Source organism: Poecilia reticulata, chromosome 17 (assembly GCF_904066995.2).
Source record: "Poecilia reticulata chromosome 17, P_reticulata-male-v2, whole genome shotgun sequence".
In the NCBI taxonomy this organism is placed as follows: domain Eukaryota; kingdom Metazoa; phylum Chordata; class Actinopteri; order Cyprinodontiformes; family Poeciliidae; genus Poecilia; species Poecilia reticulata.
In genome coordinates, this window is record NC_088846.1 from 25,031,511 (window position 1) to 25,052,691 (window position 21,181).

Below are 21,181 nucleotides of genomic sequence, written 5' to 3' on the forward strand. Positions count from 1 at the left end.
CAATGATCCTACACCTTCAATATTCTAAAATGTATTTCAGGATATTTTGCATTTCTTATAAATTAAAAACAACAAACGTGTGTTGATTTCTCTGCTGTTACTTTATTGCTTTTATTATGAATCATCATCTCCAAAGTAATCCACTCACCTTTTCAACTGAACAGGATAACATTTATAGGATCCGTTTCACTAAAGATGAGCAGAAATTACCATCTACAACTCAAAATATTTTATAACATATGTTATAAAATAACATTGATCAAAAGGATTGATGAAAAATGAGCCCGACCTTAAAAATAAATTTTTTTACTGTAAATATTTTATAAATAAATAAGAACTGCACAGATTACTCAGGTGAAATAAATAATGTATCAGAGTATATTTTAATTAGGCTGCAATTTTCTGAAATACATTTCTAATTTGTTATCAAATGGTGTATTTTTCAACATTATATTCAAAATGCAAAATAAATTTTTAAAAACATGCTTCTCATGTTTTGTCTTAAAATGCAATTTTGACACACAAAAAAAGAAAATTTAAAATATACTTTATATTAAATAGATTACTAAAATTATACTTTGGATTATCTTCTTAAAAATACTTATACGTTAAATATTTAGCATGTTAAATTTCTATTTTTTTAATTTGGGAAATGCTGATAGAATTTGTTAAAAATGAGAAAATATGAGATTTAATGCAAGAAAAAAGGAAGGAGAACTTTATTCATATTTTTTCCCCCATTTATTGAAGATAAATAAAATAAATATCAGGCACAACATAAAGCCACAGATTCCCCACCTTCTAACAGAAAAACACAAGAAGTTATGCTCATTTGCAATAAGTATTCAAGTATTGCACTTTGTAAAACAAAAACAAATCTTTGGTAAACAGACTTGTTAATTATTACCGTTTAATTTAAGCAGCTAGGCTGGGCGATAATCTCTTCTTTTTTTTTTTTTTACCAAATCCAATTTTAATCTTTTTTTTTCTAAAAATTAAACTAATAATGATAGAAAATACTTTAAAAAGTGGATTTTCCATTTAAATCATTCATTTTGTGCGACAGAGTATTAAGGCCAGGCTACGAGTTTAATTCTTGTTTAGCTACAAAAATAGTCATAATAAAGCAGAATAAAGACAATTTTACCAGAAAAATTTAAGGTTACAACAAAAAAGTTATTTTAATGAAAAGAAGCATTAAAATCCAACATGAGCAGCTCAGTTTGTGTTATTTCTTCAAAATAACACAAACTGCTCAATCTGCTCAAATCCTTCTACTGAAAATAATTTGATGCTAATAAAAGATAAAGTTAATATTTGTAAAATTTATTTGTAAAACTGAAACCAAAGTATAAATTCACTAGATGCTCAACATTGTTCATTTAATTATTTTTTTATGTAGGAGTCGTCATAATAATGACGACTTTATTCTGGTAACTTTAACGCTTCCACTTTATTGTAGTACATTCTTATGTCACTTCAAGTATTCTTGTCATATTAGGACTTTATTCTCATAATTAACAAATTTAAAAAACGTAGCGTGGCCCTAATGTTTTGTGGCAGAGGGCATGGTGACGTCACTCTGAGCCACGGTGAAAATTTGTCTAATGGTCTAGAAATTAAATCTTCCAACATAAAAATTTCCAATAGTCAATAAACTTGATTAAACGCCCAGCCCTATTAGCAGATTTATTCAGAGGTTTAATCTTTCCAGGAGAGGAAGTAAATCTTTCCCCGTCCATCAGCACAGACCAGCTCACTGGGATTTCCTGGATTCAGCTCCAAAAACAGAACCGGGCCTCCACACACAAACATTCCCACCTGAAACACAATAAGAGCACAGATTATTTACTACAAACGGAGGATTAAATCCATCAGAACAGATGGATTAGTGCGTTTTTCAGGAGGTTTGACCCTAAAGGTCGCGGCTCACCTGTTTCTTGGTGTTTCTGTCCCAAAGCTTCAGCGTTCGGTCGCAGGAGGCCGAGATGATGACGCCGTCGGTGAGTTTCAGGTGCGTGATCCTGTCCAGATGGGCCTGAAGAGAAAGTATCGTCATCATTATCATCATCATCATCATTAGGATGAAGAAGGTTATCAATTATTGATCTCAATCAAGACCAATCAAGAAAACTTGCAGACAGAAAAAAATAACTTTAAAATTACTCAACTCCCTCCCTGCAAATTGAGTTTATTCATAAAACAGACAGACCTACGTGCAACATATTAGGGCCATTGTAGATTTTAAAAAATGTAGTTAATTTTGGCCAAAAAGCTAATAAATTAAGATATTAATATCAGAAATTTTCTGGGGAAAAAACTTCAAAATTTCTGAGTTAGAAAAGTCGACAATTTTCAACTTTTGGACATTTTCTGAGTGTCAAAAGTCAAATACTTTCAGTTTTTCAAACCTTGAAATTCTCAAGTTTTTTTCTAGACAATCTCTGAGATTAAACTAAAAATGTCTCAGTTTTATCTTACAAATATTGAACTTGCAGAGCTCAATCATTTCTGCGTTATCAAATTTTGACATTTTCTTGTACATTTGCTTCGTTCTGTCAAATTTAGCCTAAAACGTCTCAGTGCTGCCCTCTTGTGTTGAACGGTGGCTACTGCAGGTGAATGCTCCTAATGTTTACAATATAAACATTAGGAGCATTAGGCAGCCATTATATCCGGGCTGTGATGACTGTAGTTCTGGATCAGATGTGATTTTGGAGAAGATCTCACAGGTTTTCTGTCACTCCAGGAGGAAACATCCGGATGCTGATTGAACCACATGTTTCCGTCATCATCTCCACACACCACAAACTCTGAAACAGAAACATCTAATTAAAACTGATGAAATAGTTAAAAATTTGGTGGGATTTGGTGTATTATTCTGACTGAATGAAATTTGTTACCGTTATAAAAACAAGCTTTTAATCTTTGATGTTTTTGGTACCTTTATCCACAGTCATGGCAGTTATCAGGCTTCCCCTTTCCTGCTCTTCCTTATTCTCTCCATCTTTCTCTTCCTCTTTCTTGTCCTGTTCCTCTTCCTCCTTCTCCTCATCCTTCTTGTTGCTGAACTTCATGCTCATAGAGCTAAAACTGGAGTTTACAGTAGTTTCTGGGCCCAAACCGAACTGAAATTAAATCAAATAAAAATAAAACCAACTACATCCATAATTCAAGTCAATATTATTTCTTTCTTGTTTTGCTTTTTGCAGAGAAACTTCTTTTTTTCAATAAAATCACTGAAAATCTGTTAACGTTTCAATTAAGTTCTAATATAATGAAATGAATCTGCCCATTGCGACCCAAACATCTTTTAACCAGGCCTGTCATGATTACAAATGTTGCTGGAGGATAAATTGTTGTAGAAATGGTTACAATAATATTGTTATTTCGAGAGAATTTTCAGCTAATATAATAGTAAAATGGCATAATGATGCAGGAACACATTCTCAAAGTTTAAAGAACATTTAGCACTGGAACCGGAAGACATTTAAAATATCTAAAATAAATAAACAAAACAACAGAAACAACAAATAAAATGAATTATCAAGATTCTGTAAACAAAATTATCCTTAAAAAATAAATAGTTGAGACCAAAATGCCACACTGAAGACTTTCATTATTCAGGTTTTGGTAGAAAGAAAAAAACCCAATAAATCATCCAAAGTTTGCTTTAATCCAGTGGCTCCCAAACTTTTTGTCCTGCGCCCCCCCAGTGGTTTCCAAACATTTTCTGGGCCCCCCTATCGATTACAAATAGCTGGGCAAAATTAATCTATGTAGCTGAACATAGACAACAACTTAGCCTACAAGCTACTTGTTAACAAGCTTAAGGTGCTGTATTGATATTAGCTAGTCATTGTTTAGCTATCATTACCTGCATCCAGCAGCTTTACTCAACAGTCTGTTAGTTTGGGGGGAAAACTGTGAAAAGTTTTTAGCGTTTTGCTGGTTTGCTGCTAACACACCTGTGTAGCTCTGCACAGCAGCAGCAGGTCTCCTTCGCTGCCGCACAGGTCTAAACCCAGCGAGCGTCGTAGTGTTCATGTTGCGTTTAAAGGCGGCTCGGAAAAACATGTTACCACATGTTAACAACGGATTAAACAGTTTTAACTGGTGATAAAAGTGACAGAGGACACAGATATGGGAAGTGTGAAAGCCCCTACCGTATCAAATTGACATGGTAATAACAGAGTTGGCCATTCTAAGGTAAAAACCCAGCGCATACAGCGTTCATGTTTTATTTGTTTTTTTTCCCCATGCAGGCGGTGCCCCCCCCCGCAATGGCACGGTGTCCCCCTAGGGGTCGCGCCCCACAGTTTGGGAACCTCTGCTTTAATCTATCATGTGATTAGTTGATTTATTGCTTATTGTGACAGGACTAGTTTAACCCTTGTGCGTGTGAGGACTGATACAAATGATACGGGTGTGTGGTCGGTTGGACCCCATTTGTAAACACAAGGGTTAAACTTATTCTGTTTGAGATTTGTCTTTTTCACTGACACTGCCGTTGAATGTAGCTTTTATTATTGCAGAATATATTAAAGAAACTCACAAAAAAGCCCAGATGAATTTCTCCGTCACCTCTACCAGCCAGCCACACACTTTTCTCATCGTTACGAACGACGCTCAGAATATCGACGTTTAGAAACCAGCTGAAAACAACAGACATACACAGCAAAGATGGACATAAAACAGAATTAAATGTGAGTGATGGAGATAATTATCCTTTGTTTTAGATCAGCGATTGAGAAAACAAAAAGTTACCTTGAGCTTTGTCTGTTCCACGCGTCGCCTTCGTCTTCGGCCACGTCGCAGAGCATCCCCGGGTAGGTGACGCCCATCAGCAGCGAGCAGTAAAACAGGCGAACCATCGGGTTTCTCACTTTGTAGCTCCTCACCTTCACCAGGCTGCAAGCAGCAGAAGAAGTACAAACTTTTTGGAGACGAGGATTAACTGCTTGGTTTAAACACACCAACTCACCAAGTCATCAATAAAATACTTTCATTGATTACTTTGGTCAGAATAGTTTCTGGAAAAATTAGTCCATTCAGCAACAAATTCTGCAGCACATTTACATGTTAAGGTTGTCAAAGTCAAGCTAGCATAACTGAGCTACGTCTTTATCTTCCAAAATGATCAAATGAATCATTAACCATTTTAATTTTGAAGCTTTATGGGATCATGAAGAAAACTTGTTCACTTCATTCCTGGCTTAATTTTTTTATTTTTTATCTTTTTACCTGACTTTGGTGTGTTGTTGGTTCCACACCAGCTTCCACACGTCAACAACCATGATGTTCATGTAGGAGACGGCGAACTGGTGATCAGGCATCCAACAGGCAGCCGCGATCGGGCCGTCCGACACCTGCAACCAAAACAGACAATCACAGAAAGAAGACAATGAAATGAAAGGCTGCACATTTATAAATATACAAATTCAAGTGAATTCTGACTCTGGATTCAATTTGCAGCCTGAAAGAACCAACATAAACACCTGGGCTAGATTTACCTGCTTGTGGTCAACCACTGAGTTCTGGTGCCACAGCTCCAGCAGACCGGACTCGTAACCAACAAGCATGAAGTCGGCGGTCTGAGAGAAGCACAGCGCTGAGATGGGGCCTTTCCGGTACGCAGAAGTGTCTGTGCACGAGCAACGGAAAATACTCGTTAACTATCAGAGTGATAGTTTAAATAGGGCAGCTGCATGGTGAAGAGATGTACCAGTTCTCCAGGCCCAGCATCTCAGGGAACCGTCTTCAGACACAGTGAGGAATTCTGGGACTTCTCCTTTCTGGGCGACGCCGTGAACGGCACCGCTGTGACCCAGGAAGGTGCTGAAGTGTTCGACCTGGAGGAAGGAACAGCATTAAACCTAAGAAAATGTCTGAATCAGCTGAAAGCTGGAGAGTAGATGTTAGAAACGGGCAGATCGATTCAAAAGTATAGATAATATTGATAAGATCAATACTTTAGTTTCAGTCTCCGTCTAAACATTTTATTTTATTTTTGTATCGTAGCTTCTCAACGCTACCTCAAAAGTAGGGCTGCACAATATTCCTGAAAAACTATCACAATTTAAGTGTTTCTGGTTAAATACCGATTAGTTTTTTATTATAAATGCTGCCAAACTGGCGATGTGACCTTTCCCGTTTTATCCAAATTTTCTACTCCATGCTGTTTTTTATTTTATTTTTTAAGCAGTCATGAGGCACAGTGGCAAAGGTTTAAACTGCTACTGCGCCAGTTTCTCAACAGGTCATTGCTAGGCAACTAAAGAATGAGTGGGTTTCCAGGTAACCAAAGAATGAGTGGGTTGCTAGGTAACCAACGAATGAGTGGGTTGCTAGGTAACCAAAGAATGAGTGGGTTGCCAGGTAACCAAAGAATGAGTGGGTTGCTAGGTAACCAACGAATGAGTGGGTTGCTAAGTAACCAAAGAATGAGTGGGTTGCTGGATTGTTGTTGGATTAAACAGAAGTGCAAATAACTAACATTCGTCTTAATTGTATTTTTTTTATTTGTTGCTTTTAAGATTCTATAGTTGTGGGTTTAAATAGCGTTTTACTGGCGATGTCTTCCAGTGACATCTAATTACCCAGAAATATTTTTACATTTCCTGTCAACATAACATCTTTTAATACAAAAACACTGTGGACAACCGTTGTACCGCCGGTGGAACACCCCGACCACTGGGCCTGGATACTGGTCCTGTATTTACATGAATTTGGGTCAATATGAAAATATGCAGCATCGCACACGTCTAAGTGTTGCACATCAAACCTTTGCAAACACTAAAAGTTGAATTTAATGAGGTGGGCGGGTTTTAACTGCTGTGAAATACCTGCAGAGGTTTCCAGAGCTGCACTGTGCCGTCGTCTGAAGCTGTGAAAACGGTCAGCTCTCCTGGTTCCGTTTCCTTCTCCTCGTCTGGAGACGAAATTTCAGAAAAAGTAAAAATATTGGCACCATTTTTGACTGGACATGAGAAACAGTAAACAAGGAGTCTAGAAAAGTTTCAGTACCAGCGTTTGGGAGCAGAGAGCAGTGGTTTATTCGTTGCTTGTGGGCGGAAATGTGGCAGATTTCAGTGTTTTTCTCCCAATCCCAAACATGCAGCGCCCCCTCCGAAGAGCCGGCGATCACATGCCGACCCTGCACACAGAAGCAGCAACACTTAAAGACAAACTTTTAACTAAATAACAGAACCAATAAGGCATGTATGTGCTTCATCAACGTGCTAAATTATAAACTGTGAGTCTGTAATTTGTTCACCAGGCAGCAGACGGAGGTGAGCGGATTCCTCCAGGAGATTTCTTTGAGATGAGAACCAACTTCCAGGTCCCAAAAACAAAGCCTCCCGTCATTTGATGAGCTTATCTAGAAGAAAGCACAAGAAAACCAAGAGGAAATACTAAATGTCAGGAGTTTTTCAATGTCCAGTTCAGAATATTGGTGAGATATAAATCAGAGTTTGTAGCAACCAGTTGCATTTACTTGAGTGACTTTTGAAGAAGAAAAAAAAAAAGTACTTTTACGCAGTATTTAACGATGCTGTCCTTTCTACTTTTAATTGAGTAATTGTTTATTACAGGGAAATAAAAATTTCTGGATTTTCTAAACACTGAATGAAAAGCAATTTTTTTTTAACCGAAACCTTTTTTTTTAACAAAAAGTTTGAAAAGACAAAGTCTCAGAAATTTTAGGTAAATTCCAGAAATTATGTATGTTTCAAAAGTAAAAATTTATCAACTTTTAAAAGAAATTTTCCAGTTTTTCTTTCTCAAAAATATTAAAGTTTTTTTCTTGAAAATTTGCAAATATTGAAAGTCAGAAATTATAAAAAATTTTTTTGCATTTTCTGAGATTAATAAAAATTCTGTGCTTTTTGTAGCAATTTTTCAAATACCAAACTCAAATTTCTTTGTTTTTTCTAGAGATTTCTTTTTTCCAGAAAATTCTGAGATTACTCTTAAGCTTTCAGTTCTCGTTTTTTTTTTTTTTTTTTTTACTTTTCAAACTCAGAAATTCTCCTGTTTTCTCTTGAAAATTTCTGAACTTTATCTGAACATTTTTGAGTTTTTCCTACAAAATTTCTGAAATTAATCTCAAAATGTCAGAATTTTTCACTAATCTTTTTTTGTCTTCTGTCCAGAATGGCTCCGATACGTCATCATACAACAGATACAGAACAGTTTTCCAAATAAAGTCAGAAGGGGAAGAGTTCATTTGGAGCGGAGGTGAACTGACAGCGCAGTCGGGAGTCCAGGCGCAGCCGGTGATCCAGTCTCTGTGAGCGTTGGGGAACGATTTCAGCAGAGCTGCTTGATTTGGGTCGGCGCTCCAAACCATCAAAGCCTGGAAACAAACACAGGCGTCATCAGAAACACTCCCTTCAAACCGAACAGCAGACGTGACAATGTGTGAAATGGAGGTCGGCCGACTAAACGAGCTGAAGTGGTCACCTGATCTTTTCCACCCGAAAGCAGCCGCGACCCGTCAGGACTGAACGCCAGGCAGGTGATTCCTCCCTGGTGGCTGCGCAGCAAAGCCTTCGCCTTCAGCTTGGAGGCGTCGCTCAGATCCTTCAGAGGCGTCAGCGCGATGCTGAAATCATCTGTTTCAGGTGCAAACAGGGAAATTATAATCAGTGATGCACCGACTGCAGTTTTCTGGCCGATCACGATCTTTAAAAGATCTGTTGATTCTGATTTTGGTCGATACCATTCTTTCATTTTTAATCGTAAATGTCACTAAATATAGTAGGAAAGTCGCTGTGTTGTTAACAGAGTTGTAAACTGCAAGCGTGCAGACATGATCCGATGTTGGTCAGAATCTCAAACTTAAGGAAATCTGTTCAAATAATTATAATAACTAGCTCATATATCTTGTTGAAAAGTTACTTGTAAGTTAAATTTGTCTTATTTCATGTGTACTAAATTATCTGAAGGTAAGATTTAGTTTTTTTGCAGTGCAGTAAAACAAGCCTTTAATTTAAAACTTACAAGCTGACATAACTTTTTCCTTTGTTTTTGTTTCGCCCCCAAAACCATGAAGCCCTCAGCAGCCGTCATAATCGCCTATATCAGACGTACAGAAACCAGACACGCATTTTTTCACTGATATTAACCGATTTTAAGTAGAAATCACTCGTAACTGAAATGTAACTTAAAGTGCAACTATGTGTGTTTTACCTGAAGCTGAAGCCAGAACCGTGGAGTTCTGCCTCATCACCAGGATGCTGCCGGTTTGCATCCCGATCATCCTCAGCTGTTTCAGCCCTTCAACAACTCCCTCCTCTCCTTCGTTTTTCCTCCACAGCCTCAAATGTTTGTCGCTTCCTCCAGAAATCAGCAGCTCCGGCCCGCTCCGCTCCGGGTCCTCGGGAACCCAAAGCAGGCAGTGCACAGACACCCCGAGGTCCGTGGAGGCCCAAATCTTTTCACCTGCAACGACGACAGAGAGTCTTTATATAATACATTTCATCATTTTATGCTGAAATTACACTGAGATCCTTACAGATGAATTATTTAAATCACTTATCTGAGTGATTAAGCCTTTATTTTTAATTAAAACTAAGTTTTATTTTCATATAAACAGTTTTAAGAGATTGTTTTACGGCAATTAGACACTTGAAATTCATTTGAAATATTTTTCACAAATTTAATTCTACAAATCAAGTTTTACTTTTACGTAAACAGTTTTAACGGGACATTTTTGCAGTGTGCCATCAAGACTCAATATGATTTAGTCCAATTTAGTTAAAACAAGTTTTTAAATTAAAAATAACATATTTTCTCCTCTTAGATGAACCATTTACTCGTCTGTTAAACTAAAACTCACCTGAACCGGTCCTAAAGAGTTTGATGCCGTCGCCGTGGTAACCCACAGCAGCGTAGTCGCCGCTCACCGCCACGCAGAGCGCGGCCGGATCCGATGTTGCACATTTTAGCTTCTTCTGAGGAGGCTCCAACTCACACTTAAAATATAATAATAATAATAATTTGAAAAGAACGAAGATAAACTTATGTTTTGAAATATTAAAATGTAACAAACTGACTTTATCCTTAATCCAAACACTAAATAAATCAACTAGTGCAGGAGTCAAACACAACACCGCTTTAAAACTTTAGCTATAAAAGATAAGAGAATAAGTATATTGTTAAAGATATATTAAAAAAAATGTTTTAAATATTTTTTCATGGAATATTTGCATATCACTTTAACAGCAACACTAAAAGTGGAAATTATATTCTTTAGAATCATTTTTCTTGCAATTTCTTAAAATTGCGTTTCTTCAAATATAACAAATTTTCTCCAGGAAAGATTTATTAAAAATGAGTTGTTTTTTAAACAAATCTTCATGTAACATTTGGAGTTTTATTTATCTGGACTGAGGAGAAAACGGCTGCTTAAGATTGCTAAGGTTGCAGACTCCTGTTAGTGTTACGTTTTTCTCTTCTATTTTAGATTTTTCCAAAAACAGCCAACATATATTGCAGTAGTTACAAGTTCAATTTAATGACATATCTGGAAAAACATCACTTATGTAAAAATAGGAGCTTACTTCATCACTTTTTAAAGCAGTGACTGAGCGGCCAAGTCCTCCTGACCAGAGGTGGAGCTGTTTCACAAACAAAGAGAGACTTTCATTAATGTTTCAATGTGTGACGGAGTATTAAGGCCACACTAAGAAAAAATACAATTATGAGAATAAAATTGTACAAAAGTAAATTTGCAATAATACAAAAGTAAAGTCATAATAATATGAAAATATATAATATTTTGAAAATAAAGTCAAAATATTATGACTTTATTCTCATAATTTTATTTTCTTAGCGTGGCCATAATACTCCGTCATATCATTGCAGTTTTGAAAGTTTGCATTCATCTTCCGTCAGCAAACTGAACCCGAATGTCTCACCGTGTGATCGGAGCCGGCGCTTAGCAGCATGGCACCGTCCTCCAGGAAGGCGAGGGTCTCCGCGGCGCCGCTGTGAGCCTGGAAGACGCCCACGCAGGTGGAGGTGGACACCGACCAGAGCCTCACCTGGCCGGACACGCAGCCGGAGCAGAGCATGGAGGAGGAGGACGGCGAGAAGCAGAGGCTGCGCACCGACCGCCGGTGACCGCACAGCGACTGAGGGACAAATATATCGCTACGTTTTAGTCCGACTTTCTGGTTTATCCTAAAATTAGAAATATCTAAAAGAGATTCGCTTTTTTTGTGTGTTTCAACAGTAGTTCATTCACTTTTCCTAGAATAAAATGTAAACAATTTTCAAACATTTTCAAGGTAAGTTTTCAAACTTTTCCAGAACCACAACCGAGCTAAAAACACAAACCAATTTAAAAAAGTCAGTTTCAATCCAACATTATATTTGATCAGAACATCATTTATACATTTTTAAGCAACAATCAAATAAAAATGTATAAATGCTGGAAAAATGAGAAAATCTCGAAATGTACCCATAAAACACAGAAAACAACTTGGATCTGAAATAATTTGCAGCTCTGCTGTCAATATAAAACTTACAGTTTCTATTTTATTCTGCAGCCAATTCCACACGATAACGTTTCCATTCCAGCATCCCGCAGCCAGCAGGTGACCCTCGGGGTCAAAGGTCACACAGTTGAAGGGGCTGGTGCTGGGCAGAGAGGCCACTTCATTAGCTTTAGCAGAAGACCAAACCTAAGAAACACAGATTGATTCAGAAAAAAAAGAATGTTACAGACTGTCTGGAGTCAAATGTGTGAGTAAAAACGTCTCGACACGTTTCGGTTTTTTTTTCTTACAAAAATGGATACAAAAAAATGCTTTCCGGAAAAGTTGATGTTATTTTGAGTTAATTGTTGTTGCATAAAACCAAAGAATAAACATGACAGCATTGAATTAAACGCAGAGAAGACGAACTTTCAGCGTGAGGTCAAGGGACACAGTGGCGAGGTGTTTCCTGTCCGGAGTGATGTCACTCGCCGTTATCGTATTAGCGTGACCGTCAATCAGAGCCGTCCTGCATCAACAAGAAACCACACACTTAAAGTCACTTAAAAATAAAATAATAATAAATATAAATAAAGATTTCAATGGTCTCAGCGCTCTTCCCACCTGCATCCGTTCAGGACGTCCCACACCTCCAGCCTCCCGTCGAAGGAAGTGGAAACGAGCCGCGCGTCGTTCAGGAAGACACAGCTGGAGACGCCGTCGCAGCTGCTCACCAGCGACTTCACTTCCTGTTTACAGGACAGAGGAAATCCACACAGTTAATCCTCACAAAGAAGAGGTGGGATGACTCTTATGACTTATTTCTCATGATTTTGTGATTTTTTTCTCATAATGTTACAACTTTATTCTCACAATATTATCAAGTTTATTTGTACAGCATATTTCAGCATCAAAGCGATTTACATAATAAAAATACAATAAGACCTAAAAAAACCATCTTACAGTCGATAACTGGATAAACATTACATTTTTATGAGTACCATCACCAAAATTATAAAAATCAAACATGTTGGTCAATGTTTCATCTATTATGGTTCAAACAAAACTAAACCGGTGGGTTTTGTCTTGATTTAAAGGAATTCAGGGTTTCAGCTGTTTTGCAGTTTACTAGCAGTTTGTTCAGGATTAATAGCAGAGATAAAAATCTGAATATAATCTCAGTACCTGTCCAGTTTGTACGTTGACAAAGTGCAGCGTTCCCTGTCCGGTACCAACCACAACCAGCTGTTTGTCCGGACTCAGAACCACACAGGTTGGTTCAGAGGAGAAGGTCGACACCAGCGCACTGAGGTCAAACACAACAAACTAAATCTTTACAAAAACCTCAATGACAATATGTCCTTTAAATAAAAACCGATGCTGCTTGCAGACTTTAGTTTTTAATTATAAGCTAGTTGCACTGAGGCAAACACGTCTCTCTCTAACTGCAACCATAAAAGTAAAGCTTACCTCATCTCTGGAGCGTCGCCTTCGCTGCTGTTCAGACACTCGATCACACGGACGCTTCGTTTCCCCTGCAGGCCTGAAGCCCAGATGTGAGCTGATGTTTCCGGAGGCTCGTTGAGCGCCTGCTGGATGAAAAGCGCCGGCCACGGGGAGAGCGTTGAGGTGTGGCGCTTCAGAAAATCACGACAGTCGTCCAGATGTTTATCCAGGTCAGCTGATGGAACAAAGGTGACATGAGCAATGAAATGTTTCAGGAACGAAACGTTATATCCCATCGTCAAAATATTTAATAGTTTTTCTTAAAAGACTTACAGTGAGGTGCATTTTTGGGCTTTTTATCTGAAGAGAAAGCAACATTTCAGAGAAAAAGACCAATTATCAATCAATAACCAAAGGACCACAAACCTGATTCTTAAACCACATTTATAAATCTTAAAGGTGACCCATTATGCTTCCTTGAACAAGTTAGTTTACACATTTACATTCAACCGTGAAAATGGCTGCAAAGAGATTATTAATTATAAAACTGTGTACAGCTTTGAAAAGCAGAACTGGAGCCTCCCGCATAACGAGAAAGAAAACAGCAAATGGTTTCTGGGTGGCAAGTCAACAACGAACAATTTGTCTTTTCCAGCAGCCATTGTACAGCGCACACAGCAAAAAAACCAACTGGAGCTCAGCCAGGGTTGTTTGGTAACAGACTGTACCTGCTGATTTGTGACGTTACATTCTGAAGGTTTTTGAAACCGCTCTTTTTCCAGACACTAAAAAACATTAATACCAAAACATGGCTGTCTGATTTTTTTGGGTGTTTTCACACCTGATAGCTCTGCAGACTCGGTTAGATTCTTGAACAAAGTCGCAACCCTTATTACATTTTCAGCTGCAGTTCGCTTTCACACTGCACTGTGTCAAACGAACCAAACTAACTGATAAAACCTGTTCCCCTCCCTGCCTGTGGAGGCGCTGAGCCAAGAACCACTGAAGGAAACAACATGAAAACGTCAGAAAAACACAACTTCTTTTGTCACAAAAGGTGAACAAATGAAGTAGCGTCAGCAGGATTTCTCTTATGTCTTTGGTAAAAGATCATGAGCCATTTCTCCTTCTAGCAACAGATTCTCACATTGGTTTAGGTTGTTTTACCCAGAATTCCCTACACTGTAGTCCACTTCCTGCTTTTGGAGCGGTCTCCGGTCCGCTTGGCGTTCACATATGGGTTCAAACTGCACCAGAGTTCACTTCAACCGAACTGAGACTGAGGCTTGTAAGCAAATCAGAGTTCGCCGTTTTGGTCTAATCACAGATTCACACCTCCCGAAACGAACCAGACGTTTTAGTAAAACAAACAAGAGTTGGATTAAACTGCACTAAACTGTGCTGATGTGAATGAACACATAAAGCGTTTGGGTTGTTTTAGAGTCAGCTGAAACTCCAATTGAAGTACAAAAACTGAAAAACCGAATTCTGCGTAATAGGTCCCCTTTAGTGATCATTTATCTTTATCTTCATGCTCACCATACAAGTCGTACGTCTCCAGCAGGTGGTGAAGGAGGCCGTGGCTCACGTTGGCATGCAGGAAATAATAATTGGAGAGAAGCAAATCAAGAGCCCTCTGCTGTCCAATCTGAATCTAAACAAGTCCAAACGAAGGCAACAAGGAGTTAAAATACTTTTTCTTTGAGCAGGAGTTATGAAATATGCATATAAATAAATATAAACAAACCAAGCTTGATGGCAGATGCATGAGTGCATCAGCCTGAGAGTGAAGGAAAGTGTCATTTCCCTCAGGGTCAGCCGTCGCCCACAGATAACCTGTTCAATTAGAAACATTAGAGTTTATTAAAGAATAAAATTAAAAAATAGCTGGTGTGCTTATTTAAGGAATGATGGTGTTTGGTTTACCGGCCAGAATGAGGTGAGCTCTGAATCTTTCAGTTTCTGTTGGGAGGAAAAATCCCTCAAAGCCTCTTTTCACCTCCGGGTTGCTTAGAGCAAAAACGTAGTCGGTGTTTTGGCAATGAGACGGACCGGTCAGGCTGCAGGGAAAGGTCCAAACGAAGAGAAAAACTCAACCTTATAGCATCCGAAATGTTAATACATTCTAAAAAAAATTAATCTATAAATATTTAGTAAAGGATTTATCACAAAGACTATTTAAATAATAATTTATTTTGATAAAAGGTTAAGATGTGAAAATACCAGAATTTCAATTTAAAAAGTCTTTAATTCTCTGATTGCATATGTGGGCATATTTAGGTCAGAAATGTTCTTGAAGATTCTCTGATCAATAAATATCAAAACTGATTGATCTCATGTGAATTTTATGTTCTCCAGTCTTTCCTATTTTAAAAAAGGAGATGAAATACAGAATAGTTACATTGCTTTTATACACCAGGCCAAATGGAGCTTATGGATAACTAACTAAAAGATCCAAGAAGTTCTGATTATATTAACAAATTAACCTAAAATTAAAAATTAGGAACCATTATTTTGAAAAATAAATATATATTTTTTTAATTTACGTTTTTATTTTAATTTATTTTATAACACCAAGAACAAATTTAACTTTCAGTTCAGTGAAATGAAATTTCCTTAGAGCCATAAAAACTAAATTATTTGTTTTTATAAAACCTCCTGTAGTAAATTTGTTAAGGCTTTTTAGTCAACATAAATTAATTTTTAGATTTATCACATTTTCCTATGTGAAATGTCAATAGGACATTCACTTTTTTACACAGTAAAGAAGTTTGAAACTTATGTAATATTATATAATGTAGGAATATTTCCTGCACTATTAGTTTAATTCTTTGTGACCTATGAGAACTAATAAACATTTTTATTTACTTTCATATTTTTTAATATTCTTTGGTCAAAGTCACCAACAGCCACATTTTTCTCCGGAGCAGCAGGTTGCAGATCGATGAGTTGGACTCAGTAAACTTTATTCTACTGTAACTAAAGTTTACATTTTAAGGCTTATTTCCTCGTTAATAACAGTAGATGGCGCTGTACCTTTGTAAGTTCTGCACAATGCGGGTGAAGGTTGCCATGGGAACCCGTCCTTTAGGCTTCCTGGAGAGCTGCAGCACTTCCTCCCATGTGACCTGGCTGTCCGGTGAAGACAGGCTGTTACACGTGTTCAGCACAGAGTACAGGTCTCTCTCCTTCAAACCTGCGAATAAAGAGGAAAACGCAAACAGACCAGAATTAATCCTTTCTTCAAGTCAAGATTCACACTTCTGAAAAAGTCTGGAAATGGTCCCAGTCAGATGTCGTTGCAGTGAAATAATTGATGAATAGAACTTCACATTCATGGCACAAAAGCAAGAAATATTTCAGTTTTTGTGCAAATTATGAGGTAGATGCCTCATAATTTTCAGCTGCAGGATTCTTTACAGACAATGCATTGTTGTGGGTTGTGAAACTGAAAGCCAGTTAGTTGAAGTCAAAGGTCATGGTTCTGAATCGGAAAACGATCGACTGTGACCTCTGGTGAACTTTAAGGCTGCATCTCTTTAAAGATTAAACAAATTACAAGAACAAGCATGCAACTGAAAATTATTGCTCTCGTTTTAATTTATTGTGTTTAGGTGTAATGTTGCAGAACTTTACCGTTTTTGCTGACAGTGAGAGCTGCGAGGCTCAGACGGAGTCCAGGTACGTCTCTGTACTGGTTGCAGAGTCTCTCCATGCTGGACTGGACCAGCAGACTCAGAGACTGAGGCAAACCCTGCAGAGTTTCCTTCAGCTGAAACACAACAGCACAGCATGCTCTCACTCCCATCAACTCCTCAGGCTCAGAAATAAACCTAAATACAAGTCTCTACCTTTTCAAAGGAGGCAAAGTTCTTCAGGTCTTCACAGGCCAGGTGCAGGTAGAGCGGACTCACAGCTCCTTTCTTTGTTATCAACATCTGAAGCTGAATTTAAAGCACGGTTTTTCAGTAAAAATAAGTTCCAGTAACATTCAGAAAGAGGTGGAGAGTGTAAAATCAAAACCTGGTTGTTAAATGCAGAGTCACTGAGCTTCTTCCCGAAAACATCCAGCTCCTTCTGAACAATCTCCCTCTTATCCGGCATGCTGAGCTGCCCCAGAGGAAACAGCTCGGCTCCTTTTTTCTTGGCTAAAGTTTGCAGCAGAGGTGAACTGGACGCAACGCTCAGCACTAAGCAGACACCCTGATGGGAAACAGCAAAATATTTATACATTTAATGTCAAACTAAATAATTTTCCTCTCAGTTTTAATTCTCTTGTAGGGCTGGACAATATGGCGGAAAAACTTATCACAATACAAGTGTTTCATTTCAGTAGGTATCGATAATTACTGATTTATTTTTTTAAATCTGAAATACAACCAAACTGGTGGATAATCTTTCCTGTTTTATCAAGTTTTCTCTCCACAGTTGCTTTTTATTTTTAAGCAGTTATGAGGCACAGAGGTGAAACCTTAAACTGCCAGTTACTGAACAAGTTGTTGCTAGGTAACCAAAGAGTGGGAGAGTTGCTAGGTAACCAAAGAGTGAGAGAGTTAGTGGATTCCACCAACTATGCTAAGTTAGCAGTGAGTTGAAGTCTTTCCTCTGCATAAATCTCCCAGAATGCTGTGCGGTTCTGGATCAGAGTTCAGTGAATATTCTATCAGATGTATTATCTATTGATATTGATCATGTATCTACAACAATTTATATTGCTATTGATTTATTGCCCTATTCTCTTGGAACCAACTTGAGCAAGCAGCTGTGGGATCCAGTCAGAGCTAAACTGTCCTTTGCCATCCTGGACCAGATCCACTCCATCAACCAGAACCACCAGAGGTTTCTTCTTCTTCCTTTCACTCAGAGTGGAGTGAAACTCCGACAGCAAGTCCCTAATGAATCCAAAAATAAAAGGTTAAAACAGCTGGAAAGAACAGCTGGTGGATAAACTCTCCATGTAGGAGTTTCTTACTTGTACAGGTGAGGAAGAGGCGATTCCTCCTCTGAGTGTTTATCGTTTCTGAGCCACTGAGCAAGGCATCGAAGGAGGTTTTCCACGGAGCGTGCCGACTGGCTGGCAGATGTGGAGTAAGAGATGACGTCGCAGCGGAGGTTCGTTTTGGATGTCAGTCCAGTTCGGAGGGAATCTGCTAGGGCAGCCTGACAGGAGGGAATAAATGCAGAGATATTTGGCTGAACAGTGATAAAGACAAACAAATGTGATACATTTCCCCTTGAAACAAATAATTTTACTGAAAAAGATCTTTTCTCGTGATCTATTTGGCTTCAAGTTTACACTTTGGCTCAATGTCTAAGAAGAAGATGAATCGTAGAATAAATTATTTCAAACAAGAGAAATACAGAATCATTTTACTGTAAAATGTGTCACATTTTGCACGTTTTTGTACTTCCGTTTGAGTCTGAACTGCTTTAGAAATAAATGAATAAGTAAATAGAAAACACCTAGAATTTTTTTTGACAATAAGTTGATGCTTTTTGTGCGTGGAAAATATGCCGTTTCAATAACCTCCTGATTGTTGAGTCATATTGAATGGTCATTGCGCCATTACCTAGCAACCGCAGTGGAATTCCACCCGTTACCTAGCAACCACAATGAAATTCCAGCATGCTTGGTCAGCTGGTTTTGTTGTTTACTTATGATTTAGAAACAACTTGCTGCATTCTTGTTTGTTGTGCTGGAGGCAGAAAATGTAACGAACATGTTCTGTACAGCTCATAAACTGTTGAAGTATAATTGGTCACCTGTAAGATTTCCCTTATTTTGTGCCTCTAACTATCCATCCATCCAGCCATGGACTTTATTTAATCAGACAGGAAATTACCAAGGACAGAAAATGCGACTCGAGTAGCCTTTAAAGCCTTATACGGATACACAAATATTTATATTTTATCGTCATCACCATGTCTTCATAAGCTGTTTGTAATTCTGCCCCAGTTCTCTTAACTTAATCTGGATTCAAACCACCTGTGGATGTAAATTTACCATGAAGACAGTTTTCCCCTCTCCAGGTCCTCCTTCTATCACCACCATTCCTCCCTTGTTTTGGACCCGCTCCACTGTCTCCCCAGCATTTGACAGCAGCTTTGTCCTGCCGAAGAACTGCCTCTGCAGCGCCCCCTGGTGGACCTCCTGCTCACAAACCTCCAAAGCAGAATCTGCCTCCACATCCTCCTGCAGAAAATACAGTGTGGCATTTTTGTCTAGTTTCTAGAGCAAACATCTTAATACACTTGAAATACAGCAACACAAACTCAAAAGTAACTTTGCGGCAAGATATAAGACCTTAAAAATAATTTTTAAATTAGCAGACTTTTAAACCTTTATGAGAAAAATATCTTCCCATAAGTAAAATAATCTTCCAGTGGAACTAGTAATTTTTCATCAATATTATTGACTTAAAACAAGGTGAAAAGTTACCTGTAAGTCAGTTTTGTCTTATTTCAAGTGTACTAAGACATTTGCACTAGAAATTAGACAAAATACTTGGTAGTATTTTGTGCTTATACAGTGTAGTTACTTAAATTAGTGTGATTTATATCACTAAACTGTACAAAGTCACTGCATTTTATCATATTTTGGAACAAATAGAGAAAATGGTAAAAATACAATTTCTGATAACACTATCAGTTTAGTTTTTTTATTTACCATTAACTGAAATATAAGAATCTAAATTCTCATCATGAAAAGAGATTTCTCACAATAACTGATAAACGATTCGATAAATGGCCACCTCTAAATGCAAGGTATGAACATGACATGCCTAAATATGGAAAGAGTGTGCAAGTAGAAAAGACTGTGTCTAAAAATTAGAGCTATGTGTTGGGGGAAGTCAAATATTGTATTGCGTAGATGCTTTCTGGAAGCTGTGCAACCATACATTAAAATCAGTGAAATATACCGATAGCAACTAGGCTGCAGTTTTACAGTAGAGCCACATTTACAATCATGCACTAACATCGTTAGACGAATGCCTTGCTCAAAGGTTCATTGAAGGAAACTGGAAAGTGGACATTTTATTAATTTACCTCAACAAACAGCTTCTGAACAGCCAACCACAGATCTTCCAGCACAGCTTTCCCAAAGTCCTCCAGCTTTTTCACGTATGGCTTCCCCTCCACAACGCCGCCCCACATACATGGGTAACTATGAGACACAGTAAGAGTTTAAAATTAAGTTAGAAAATTTATTTGTTAACCATTTTAACAACAAACACTCATCATCTTGATGGGTGTGATGATTTTTGTCTCAAGTTTTAAATTATTAACCGTCTTCTGAATAAAACTACTTCAAATTCTTAACACAACTTTGTGTTATATGAATGTTCAGTACTTTTAACTAAAAAACTATTCATACATAAAATGTCACAAGGAATTCGTCCAGCATCAAATGATTCGGCTCTTTAAGATCGTCTGTAGTTTCTATAAAAATAACAGTTTAAAACAAACATTTTAGTTCGATTCGTTTTTCCCACCTGTCCCTCTTTAAAATATGCTTTATGTCATTCACTGAATTCACCTACATGTTTTTACTCACTTTTCAGTGACTTTAACTCCATCATCCAGGAGTCTTCTCTTCAGAGAAGAAAGTTTTGCGTCAGCATCTTTTGATTCGGCAGCAAAATCGGATCTCCAAGCCACCGGAACTGATCTGGACGGGAACGAAGAACGGTTAAAAGTGAAACCAACATGGCTGAACGACTGATGTTTTCTGCTTACTTGATGATGCTTGGATCTCTGAAGTAGCAGAACATCCGCTGCTGAGCGGCGCCGGGGAAAAGAGCCTGGAACTGACGAATCTCCATCTCTGTGATGGAGAGACCGGCTGGAGCAGAAGCCAGCTGCATTTTAAAAAGATTGTTATTTATCTGCTTTAGATGAAAATCCAAACTATGGACAAGTTGCAATGTGACGTCATGTACGCAAGAGCTGCTAGCTGACGATGACTACAGCAGATGTTTAAAAAGAAGGGACGCAGCGCTTTTCTACCCCTTGCCAACATTATGACAACTAAATAAAATAACAAGGTCAGGAAAAAGTTGTAATTACAAAAAAGCGGGGGAGCATTATGCTAACTTGACTTTGACAACCTTAACATGTAGATGTGCTGCAGAATTTGTTGTGTTTTGGTTCAGTTAAAAAGAAAGGTTGACCCACATACCAACTCTGACAACTCATTAGTAGATCAGATATTTAAATTAGGTAATCGTCCACCACTGTGTTCAGACGAT

At 37.9% G+C, this 21,181-nt stretch overlaps 1 protein-coding gene across 5 annotated transcripts in view; it reads right to left on the bottom strand.

The window, feature by feature from the left end:
• Positions 1-718: 718 nt before the first annotated feature.
• tep1 (telomerase-associated protein 1) overlaps positions 719-21,181 on the bottom strand; it is a 35,108-nt gene continuing 14,645 nt past the window's right edge. For 4 of the 5 annotated variants that reach the window (XM_008434020.3, XM_008434019.3, XM_017310209.2 and 1 more), the window contains 37 exons: positions 20,670-20,791; positions 20,488-20,601; positions 19,980-20,097; positions 18,937-19,125; positions 17,905-18,092; positions 17,683-17,824; positions 16,956-17,135; positions 16,784-16,876; positions 16,569-16,704; positions 15,969-16,128; positions 14,859-14,992; positions 14,680-14,768; positions 14,472-14,586; positions 13,266-13,292; positions 12,957-13,167; positions 12,672-12,792; positions 12,111-12,235; positions 11,916-12,015; positions 11,538-11,693; positions 10,926-11,141; positions 10,569-10,625; positions 9,845-9,980; positions 9,196-9,447; positions 8,467-8,618; positions 8,252-8,359; positions 7,277-7,381; positions 7,027-7,156; positions 6,846-6,931; positions 5,726-5,852; positions 5,514-5,644; positions 5,245-5,369; positions 4,768-4,911; positions 4,556-4,655; positions 2,945-3,128; positions 2,731-2,813; positions 1,934-2,038; positions 719-1,821 (listed from right to left, as the gene is read on the bottom strand). In XM_008434020.3, the coding sequence (XP_008432242.2) occupies positions 1,702-1,821; positions 1,934-2,038; positions 2,731-2,813; positions 2,945-3,128; positions 4,556-4,655; positions 4,768-4,911; positions 5,245-5,369; positions 5,514-5,644; positions 5,726-5,852; positions 6,846-6,931; positions 7,027-7,156; positions 7,277-7,381; positions 8,252-8,359; positions 8,467-8,618; positions 9,196-9,447; positions 9,845-9,980; positions 10,569-10,625; positions 10,926-11,141; positions 11,538-11,693; positions 11,916-12,015; positions 12,111-12,235; positions 12,672-12,792; positions 12,957-13,167; positions 13,266-13,292; positions 14,472-14,586; positions 14,680-14,768; positions 14,859-14,992; positions 15,969-16,128; positions 16,569-16,704; positions 16,784-16,876; positions 16,956-17,135; positions 17,683-17,824; positions 17,905-18,092; positions 18,937-19,125; positions 19,980-20,097; positions 20,488-20,601; positions 20,670-20,791 (4,881 nt within the window). In that variant the 3' untranslated portion in view covers positions 719-1,701. The remainder of the gene's footprint in view (positions 1,822-1,933; positions 2,039-2,730; positions 2,814-2,944; positions 3,129-4,555; positions 4,656-4,767; positions 4,912-5,244; positions 5,370-5,513; positions 5,645-5,725; positions 5,853-6,845; positions 6,932-7,026; positions 7,157-7,276; positions 7,382-8,251; positions 8,360-8,466; positions 8,619-9,195; positions 9,448-9,844; positions 9,981-10,568; positions 10,626-10,925; positions 11,142-11,537; positions 11,694-11,915; positions 12,016-12,110; positions 12,236-12,671; positions 12,793-12,956; positions 13,168-13,265; positions 13,293-14,471; positions 14,587-14,679; positions 14,769-14,858; positions 14,993-15,968; positions 16,129-16,568; positions 16,705-16,783; positions 16,877-16,955; positions 17,136-17,682; positions 17,825-17,904; positions 18,093-18,936; positions 19,126-19,979; positions 20,098-20,487; positions 20,602-20,669; positions 20,792-21,181) is intronic. The other variant, XM_081598297.1, reaches the window with a different exon arrangement.